This window comes from Cryptomeria japonica, chromosome 3 (assembly GCF_030272615.1).
Source record: "Cryptomeria japonica chromosome 3, Sugi_1.0, whole genome shotgun sequence".
Classification (NCBI taxonomy): Eukaryota; Viridiplantae; Streptophyta; class Pinopsida; order Cupressales; family Cupressaceae; genus Cryptomeria; species Cryptomeria japonica.
The window spans coordinates 318,114,747-318,124,497 of NC_081407.1; the positions used below are offsets into that span (position 1 = coordinate 318,114,747).

Here is a 9,751-nt window from a genome sequence, read left to right on the forward strand (position 1 = left end):
GTCACCAATCTGAAACAAAGAACAATGAAATGGGGTGCCAATAAAATGTAGTCTAAATACATGAAAGCTACATACACTATGTCATTTTCTAGGATTTTAATTCAACATAAAAGAAACAAATTTTTCAATGCAACATTCTTAATTAAAGGAGAATTATAAAGTTTTAGATGTAAATCCATCAATCTCAACTATGATCATTCTATCTACTTCAATGTGGAGAGAAGTTTCCACTTAAAATTCTTTGAGAAACCCATGACGATGTTTTAACCTATGTTATTTTTTGCTATTATGCACTTGTGCAAATAAAATTTAGGGCAGGATCTCTTATTTGCATAAACACACAATGGCTTTTGAAAGAGTTTTCATTAAACTTCAATGCATGTGCAATTTAAAAAATTTAAAGTTTATATAGCTAAACTTTATAATATCACATGAAAAGGAAATCAAATTAAATTTCTCCCTAAAATGTATTTAAGATGCTTAAAAAATGTTTTAAATATTTGTGATATAAATTATGGAGAAAAATTTTTAAAATTAATTTCTCCTACTAACAAAACAGAGTAATTCCATTGCGGGCAACTTGAGCTCCTTAGAGCCATGATTTTTTGCAAGAGGGAATAATCAATTAAATAAAAGGGTTTTCTATCCAAATTTTCCCAACTTGCTATATTTTGGTACTTTCTTTGTAAATAGGGCTACCAGAGAGGTGTGACATACTACAAAGGCTTGTTTTAATATATCATTTGACCTCACATTGAAATGAAACTAAAATTGTGTGCATTTGAAACCAAAATAAGAAATGGGGCAACCTCTAATTTTTTTAAATTATTAACTTTTTGGGGATGCAAAGTCCAGTTCGGTTGTAGTCATCAACACATTAAAAAGCATATTAGAACTTGTCCAAAGGCCAAAAAATTTGGTGACGTTACTACCATATGGCCTAACCAATTTCTCACCAAGGGGTTTTACATGATGACTTCTAAATTAAAAAATTTTAACTGTCAAAGATGGGCTCCTACGTAGATGTAATAGGTACTAAACCTAGTCTATGTCACCAAACTACAAGTGCATAGGCATTTCAAATTTATCGAATTTGAAGGTGCTAACACACTTCTTAGACCATCATCTAGTAGTTTTTTGGATATCTTTAATTTTTCATCTAATGCTGATGTTTCGACTAAGACACCTATTGCCCTAGGATTTGCAAATACATCCTCAAAAAGTGACCAATTTCCATAGAATAATCTTTCAAATATTGGTGTTCCCATAGTTGAGGGCACTTCATCTCCTCTAGTTGAATATATTTTATCTCCTCTAGTTGAGAAAACTTCATTTAGTGTTACTAATTTTGATTTTAGTGATATTCTTTGATACCTTCCAGTGGTTTAGTGTAGCAGGAGTTTAATCATTTTCTTAAGATAGCTCATTGAGACTCATTTCTACTAGATATTGCATCTTTATTTGTAAAGTCCCACAATGTAGACTTGGAGGGAACAACTAAGGACATTTGTATCATCTTTCGTGGCATCTCCTATGGAGTTGCATTAGCTTCTTTTGAAGTTATGGGCACATATTTAGGCCCTCTTGTTCTATCTCTACTTCATTTTTTGTCAATATTAGAAACTTGTGTGAAGACATTTGAGTAGCTAAGGGGAGGAATGTTGTTCACCAATCTTGCAAAAGCTTTAGCATTCATTGTTGAGCATCTACCAAAACTGTAGGAGATTCTTCATTGATGGGTTACATGGTACCTCTCCTCTCTCATGGTAAGTATTTTATCCTCATATAGCATTGTGTACATCTCATACATTCTAGAACTTAATTTCCCTTATTTGGGGAGAGTTGTTTCCCACTGGGTTTTCTCCTCTTCTTTATTTGGTACATTTCACTTAGGTACCTTATTTGTCTTTGATATCGGGACTCTCTCTTTTGACTCACCTAGGATATTTTCAAAGGGGGTGTTGGTATGTAATCATGCTTAAGTGCTTAGGTGGCTTGTCCATGTGGCATGTTAGGTAGGGTGGTAGGTCTAAGACATTTGTCCTTTATATGCCTCCACTCCTCTCCTATGTATTCACTCATTTTACACAGTCATCTCCATTTATTTTCAATCCTCTATCATTGTTATCTCTATTTGCCCATTGTTCATACCTCAATCTCACAAGCTTGAGATGGATCTAAAAATCTACGATCAAGAATGGATGAGAATAATTGATTGAGAAGATTGGGGAGTTAATTGAATGTATGATTTTAGTGATCAACATAATTGATTGATTAGAAGACTTAGAGTAAGTAGCAATTGATTGGTGAGGTGGAGATATTAATAGAATTAAATAATTAAAAATTATTTAATCATGTGCATGAGGAATTAACTAGAAAAAAGATTAAATAAATTAATTATTTAATTCACATTCATGTGAGGAAATAACTAAAATGAAAAATTTATTTATTATCAAAAGAAATATGTTTAGAGGATAAATATATAAATAAATTATTTAACTATAGAAGAAAAAGTTAGCTGATTATATAATCAAAATAATTACTTAATTATTATGAAGTAACCAAAATGAAGTATTTCAATAAATTTAAAAATTATTTTATTAATGTATAAGCTTAAATTAATTTAATAATCAAAATTATTTTAAAATTAAGGTAAAGTGGAGGGAAATTTGAATTATGAATTGAGAAAGAAAGCTAGACTTAATTAAATTATAAAATTATTTTTAATTAATTTTGAAAGAATTAATGGTGAATAACGATGCAAGTATGCGAGTTCATTTTTTGGTGTATACAATACCAAGAGGACTCTTGATTCTTAGATTTTGAAGATTTCTATAAAGGATTTTGATTTTAACTAATTATTTTTTGAGAAATAACATAGATATGAAAGTTTTACTTCTTCATTTTACTCCCATGTTGAGGTAAATGTGTTCATCCTTAATGATCATGCATTTTAAAAAATGTATCACTTACAATATGCATGCAAAGAAAATATTTTTACACTAATACATGAAAGGAAATGTAATCTCAAAGTAACGATGTGGTCAAATAACATAATAGTAGTAATGAATGCATCATGAGAAGATCATGTATATATAGTGAATGATGAATCAAGATGAGTGCATATGGGCTGAATATAGTAGTAGAGAACTCAAATAATGTTTCTTTTAGTATGAAAAAGTAATGGTGAGGTGTCTCTTAATTGCCAAGAAACCCGAAGTATAATGAGGCATTGTGATATAAGGGAAGCTCAGTGCTCCTAATGTGAAAGTTTTACAACTTTAGTTTACTACCATTTTGAGGTAAATGTGTTCATCCTTAATGATCATTCGTCTCAAAAAATGTATCAGTTACAATATGCATGTAAAGAAAATATTTGTTAACTAATACATGAAAATAAATGTAATCTCAAAGTAACCATGTGGTCAAATAACATAATAGCAATAATGAATGCATCATGAGAAGATCATCTATATATATAGTGAATGATAAATCAAGATGAGTGCATGTGGGCTAAATATAGTAAGAGAAATCAATAATGTTTTTTTTAGGATGGAAAAGTAATGGTGAGGTATACCTTAATTGCCAAAAACCCCGAAGTATAATGAGGCATTGTGATATAAGGCAAGCTTGGTGCTCCTCAATAGAAAGATATCTCTACAAAGAAGAAGCTATTGTTGAGATACAAGGGGAAGCATGACATTCCCAAATATAATAAAAGTAAAGGGTTCATTACCTCCCAATGCAATATAGGGAAATATGCATGTCTCCCAAAGATATAAAGTGGCTCTTTTATCTACTTAATTGAAATTATCTTTTTCTCTATTCTTCAAGTTTGACTTTGGGATTGGTGATGTTTTCAAATGCCTTTCATAGATTGTAGCTAGGTCACAAAGAGGATTCACCTAGACCAATCCCTTGGAGACAGTAAAAATATCGAAGATCGTAAGAAAATTTCTATTATGTGAGTGTTATTATTTTTAGTGCACAAAATATGTATTTCATTATTAATTGCTCTAGTGATCGCACTTCAATATGGGGGATCTTTGATGATTAAAATAAATATTATAAATGCCTTTAAATGCTAGCACATTACATCAAATCAAACAAAACTGTGTTTAGATAGATTTATGAAGGAAAGGCAAAAGTAGATAATCAACGAAATTTTAAATTTTGACTTTTAATTAGAGAATACAAAGATATTCTCACAACCAATGGTCTATCTTCACCAAAATAATAGATCAAATTGAAATGCATAAAACAAATGCTTTTCAAATAAATGTGCACATGGATGTGATGATCAAGTGGATAAGGTGAATATATAGGGTTGTAAATGTGTACATATATGATGCCATTGTTTGATAACCATGGGGTCAACTTGCTAGAAGCGTCAATAAGCGGTGGAAAGCATCCATTGTTTGATAACCATGGGATCAACTTGCTAGAAGCGTCAATAAGCGATGGAAAGCATCCACCATGCTCTCTTCTTCGCCCCTCACAACCATTCCTTTCTCCACTTCATTGCCCGGTCCCTCTAGCTTATATATGCGGAACTTCAGCTCAGCGAGGCACTTAGAATGTTTGGTGAAGAGACCTATCAATGTCCATTTGCCCTCTTCCACATCCGCCATAAATATTATTGAAGATTCTTTCCCACTAATACCCAACCTCATACTTGGAGAGAAACAATTTATAACCAAACATAGCATTACGGCATTGCCATCTGAGGAACTGTTGCAGAGGTCAACACCGAGTTCCTTGTTAGAGATGGAGTCAACAACACAGATATTGGGAAAGGCTGAAGAGTTTAGAAGTGAGCCCGCACCAGTGACTGCCCTTGTACATATTATTATTTCTTCAGGCCATTTCTATCCAAAAAGGAAACCAAATAGTCATCATCAAATTTGAACAAAAATATTAATTACATTAATCTGGAAAAAAATATTACCTGAATCGTTTGAATGCAACGCTCTACAGCTGATCTCTTCTTTGCTAGGAGGCGCAGCCATCTCAATCTTTGCACGTGCTCCCAACTTTCGATGCTCGACACCTCCCAACATTTACATTCTAAACGAAGCATCTCCAGTGATGTGCAGTTTTGAAAACCTTGTATCATCACAATTTTGTTGACATTTTCTAGCCTAAATACTTTCAGCGAAGCTAATTTATCAAAACTTGGAAGCGTCTCCAACTCTGGACACCCGGTTATGTACAACCTTCGAAGGTTTACTAGGCCACCAATACCACTTATGTTTTTTAGCAATCTACAAAACATGATTGAGATATCCTCCATTGTTTTTGGTAGACTGTCGACCTCCATTAACTGGTCAATATTATAAAGCCCTAGCCTTTCAAGACTAGGACAACAGCTGTCAGAAATTGAAATCTTTGACACTCTTATGCTATCCAGATGTATTTTCTTGAGATTTATCCACAAAGGAGTAAATTCACTGATTGGGCACTTCTGTATTTCTAGACTCTGAAGATTAATCAGTTTCTTCAATGACTTTTGAAAAGATTGCACTTCTAAATTTTTTAATGCCAATCTTTCTAACAGAGTAAGATTCCCCATTGAGTCTGGTAAATATTGCATCTCGAACCATCCTTCATATGGGCCTATCTCCATCACTCTCAACTTGTCGAGTTGACCAATGTCAATTGGGAGCCTCCTTAAACTGGTATTGTTTAAATAGAGTTCCCTCAAGGAAGTCTGATTTGTGATGTGAAAAGGCAACTCCTCCAATTGCATGCAATAATTAAGATTCAAATACTCGAGCTTTGTCATGTTTTCCAAGATGTCTGACTCTAAGGTGAGCTCTTCACAGAATTCTAAATTAAGATGTTCCAAAAGTGTGAGCTGCTTACAAGAATTTGGCAACATCTCCAATGCAACGCAACGACTCAAATCTAGATGCCGCAAGACTTTCAAATGGCCAAAACAACTAGGCAGTGATGATAGCCTTTTACAATCTTTCAACCGCAGGTGCTCTAGTGATTGAAGATGACAAAATTCCTTTGGTAGACTTCTCACATTGCAGCTAAGCAGGGATATCTCTTTCAAATTCATAAGATATCCTATGGACCTTGGAATAATTTTTAATGTAGGGCAAGAAGAAATAATCAACCTTCTTAACTGCACTGGAGCCTACAACCAAATTTCAATTTTAATTTAAGATAAAAGATTGTAGAGAATGTTTGATTCAAATTATAAAGATTGAAGAGAACCATAGAGGAAAGATACTTACTTCCACCCCATCCTTCCATAAGCCTATTACATTAGGGCAGTCATCAAGCTCTAAAACTCTTAAATTTTTTAGTGACATCCATGATGGAAGATTTCTGTGAGTAATTCTAGTGCACCTAAGCCATACCAACTCTGTTGATAATTTGGCAATGTGTAAATAGTTCCGATAGCTTTCTCCCACCACAAAAACTTTTAACCCATAAGGGAAAGGTCCTTTATTCAACGATGAACCAGGAAACTTGTGAACATCATCGCTTGATTCATTCAGTATCATTCCTCTTATCTGGACAGAGAAAAGAAGAAGCAACAAACTTAACATGGAACGAGTTAAACATACAAAATGACTGAAAAACTAAAAGATAAACGAGTTTCAATGCCATGATTTCTAATTTTCTAATAAAATATGAAACAATTAACCTCACCTCCTCTTGTTTGTGGATTACCGTAAACTGATCTGGAGACCATAGGCGATAAGGTGGAAGAGAACTTGCAATTTCCCTCCCTAAATCTCTTAGGTGATCATGCATTCTTATCTTGTACCCATGAACAAGGTCAACAAGACATTTATTTACAAGCCTCTCCCAACCCCATAAACCACTCCAGCCTGATCCTTCCCATACCGCAATGGCAGTCTTCTTGTCTTCGCCAATAAAAAAACAAGCTATATCTAAGAACATTTGTTTCTCTTCTTTATCTAAAGCATCGTAGCTCACCCTCAACCTATTTATAATATCATCGGGCAAAATTCTTGAGATTTTATGCAATACATCTTTCCATAAATCTTTACTAGAGCACCCATAAAGCTGACCTCCGAGTACCATTAATGATAAAGGTAACCCATTGCTAGCACTTATGAATTTTTCAACAAGATCCTCAAATCCCAACAATGGAAAAGATTGTAAGAATGCATGCCAACAAAAAAGCTGCTTGGCATGAGATTGATTCATTGATTTCATCTCATAAATGCAAGAGATCCCCCAAAGCCTGAGAACTTCTTTATCTCGTGTTGTAACAATGATCAAACTCCCAGATGCAAGACTAGTCTTTGCTGGCAGTAAAGCTTCTAGTTGATTTGTATGATCTACATCATCCAAAATGATAAATACAGGAACAGATCTCAGATAATTATATAGAATCTTCTTGCCTTGCTCTATATTGTTAAATGGTGGATCAATGAAGAACCCAAAATCCTGAAGGAGTTGTCTCTGCATTTTATGCAACTTGTTTTTGCTTGCAACATTTCTAATATCAAAAAGAAAACTGGATTTTTCTATAGATGAACATTTTTTATTATATAATTCCTTGGCCAGAGTGGTTTTTCCAGATACACCCATACCCCAAATTCCTACGATTTGATTGTCGGGATGATTTTTTGCAAATTCATTAACTGTCATTTCAAAATCTGCTACAACTTCTTCGAGACCCACAGGATGTTTTGCTACTTCTAGAGGTACTATTTTCATTTTTTCCACTACACGATTCACAACATTCTTCAGCACCCTCTGTTCCTCTCTAAACAATAGTGAAACATGGTTTTAGAAAGAGAAAAACGAACTAGCATTACTAAACAGTGATGGTTTAATCAAAGATAAGTATACATAAAACAGAGAAATAATTCATGAAAGGAAAGGTATGATAACAGATGTACAGAAAGGGAGATTATGCGTTACTTACTCACTATTATTGACGCTTTCGCCCTTATAAAATGAGACATTGTGAAGTGCCATCTTCCACTCCAAAAGCTGGTCTTTTCTATATCTACCCTTCGCTTCATGCTCCAAAAAGGCAGCTGCATACGTTCCTTTCAAATGGCAGACATCTTCAGGTTGAACTTGGTAGAAAATAGGAATAATTGGTGTACCAGTCTTAAGCATAAAGCAGAGCTCGGCAAGACACCAAGGCGATCGTGCATATGTGGGAGAAAATATTGCTATATGAAGGGAAGCACTAGACATTGCTTCTTGTAGTTCTATAGTAAAGATATCCCCCAAGTGAAGATCATTGGAATCAAGAAAGACCTTGAGACCCAGAGCATGAATGGCATTGTAGATATGTGTGGCAAGCTTGTGTTTTACATCAGGTCCGCGATGATTAATAAAAACATCGTAGGGCAGCCTCTGTAATGATGATGAAGATGTAGCAGATGGTGGTGGAAATGAGGGAGCGAGCCCATCAAAAGCATTTATTGTATTCTCAATCTCTAGTTGACGAGAACTGGACAAGCCCATCCGATTAAACTGAACACAACGACGGAGAAAAAAGGCAAAGGAAGCAGGGGCGTGGCTGAGGAAATCGGAGTACTCAACATGATGAAGCAGGGAGAAAAAGGCGACTTATATAAGCGAGCGAAACATTGTCGAAGAAACGAGGAAGAAAATTATGGTAGAAAACACTTGTAAGGCGGAGAAATCTATGTGACTTGTGTGGGAAACATCGCTAATGAAAAGAACTCAGTTTTTTCTCTCGTCGTTCTGTGCCGGCCGTAATTTTTCCCTATTCTGAATTCTACATTGCCGGCCGTAATGTTCGACCAAATCGCCTGCCAAATCTTATAGTTTTAATAATATGTGATAAATGAATTGATGAGATAGAATAATTAGGATAGTTTGATTAGATTTTTATGTATATTTTTCTTATGTTTGTTTCAAAATATTAAAATCTTTTTTCATTTGATGTAAGTTATTCAAAAATAATTATTTTGTTGATTGAATCATTTTGAATGAATTTATTTTGACTATGCATTAGTTATTAATGCAATCAATTGTTTTTGTTTCACTCTTTTCTTTTATTCATTGTCCTATTTCACAATTAACATAATTTTGTCGTAGAAGAGTTGCGCACCAACATTAGGGATTGCTTGTTTTATCCCTTGTTCAATTTCAAGGTCGTCATAGTTTTAACTTTTTGTTGAATTAGGTTGTTTCATTTTTATTTTTAAACACCATATATAAGTAAAACTTTGAATGTGATTCAACAATTTCATCCCTAATGTGTCAAATGATTTCATAATTTTTCATTATATTAGCATATTGAAAAATAATTTGCTCTAACAACATTACTTTAAACTATTTTATTACATATCTCATTGACAAGAATTAAATACAATACATTACTTGTTCTAAGTTGTGTATCTCTCCAATAATAACATTATTTTTTTTATGACACACAAGCACAAAAAGTGCATTATTCTTATTAAAAATTATCATGTTTGTTTCTTGTTAAAAACATGATATGACATAAATGAAATACAAACCCCAAATTGCATCACAAACTCACCTTTAATAGAGTGCAAAGACAAGTTGTATAAACACAATGAATTGAAGATGTGATTCAAGTCAAAATGTGATAACTTTTGATGACAAATGGATATGCTATATCCAATTATTATATATTTGCTACACATTTTGATAGCATCTACTTGCTCTAAATTAAAATTCAAAAAATAATGAGATTGATCTCAATATATAAAGAGGATGGGAATCCTAAGCTCTTGATTTTCTCTTCATG

At 33.6% G+C, this 9,751-nt stretch overlaps 1 protein-coding gene across 1 annotated transcript; it reads right to left on the reverse strand.

Annotated features, from left to right (window-relative positions):
• Positions 1-4,433: 4,433 nt before the first annotated feature.
• LOC131035925 (TMV resistance protein N-like) lies at positions 4,434-8,472 on the reverse strand. The gene is made up of 5 exons (XM_059217369.1): positions 7,919-8,472; positions 6,688-7,756; positions 6,246-6,527; positions 4,949-6,145; positions 4,434-4,868 (listed from the first exon to the last, which is right to left on the reverse strand). Exons 1-5 carry the CDS (start codon positions 8,470-8,472, stop codon positions 4,434-4,436), a joined length of 3,537 nt encoding a protein of 1,178 aa, XP_059073352.1.
• Between the last annotated feature and the right edge of the window lie 1,279 nt (positions 8,473-9,751).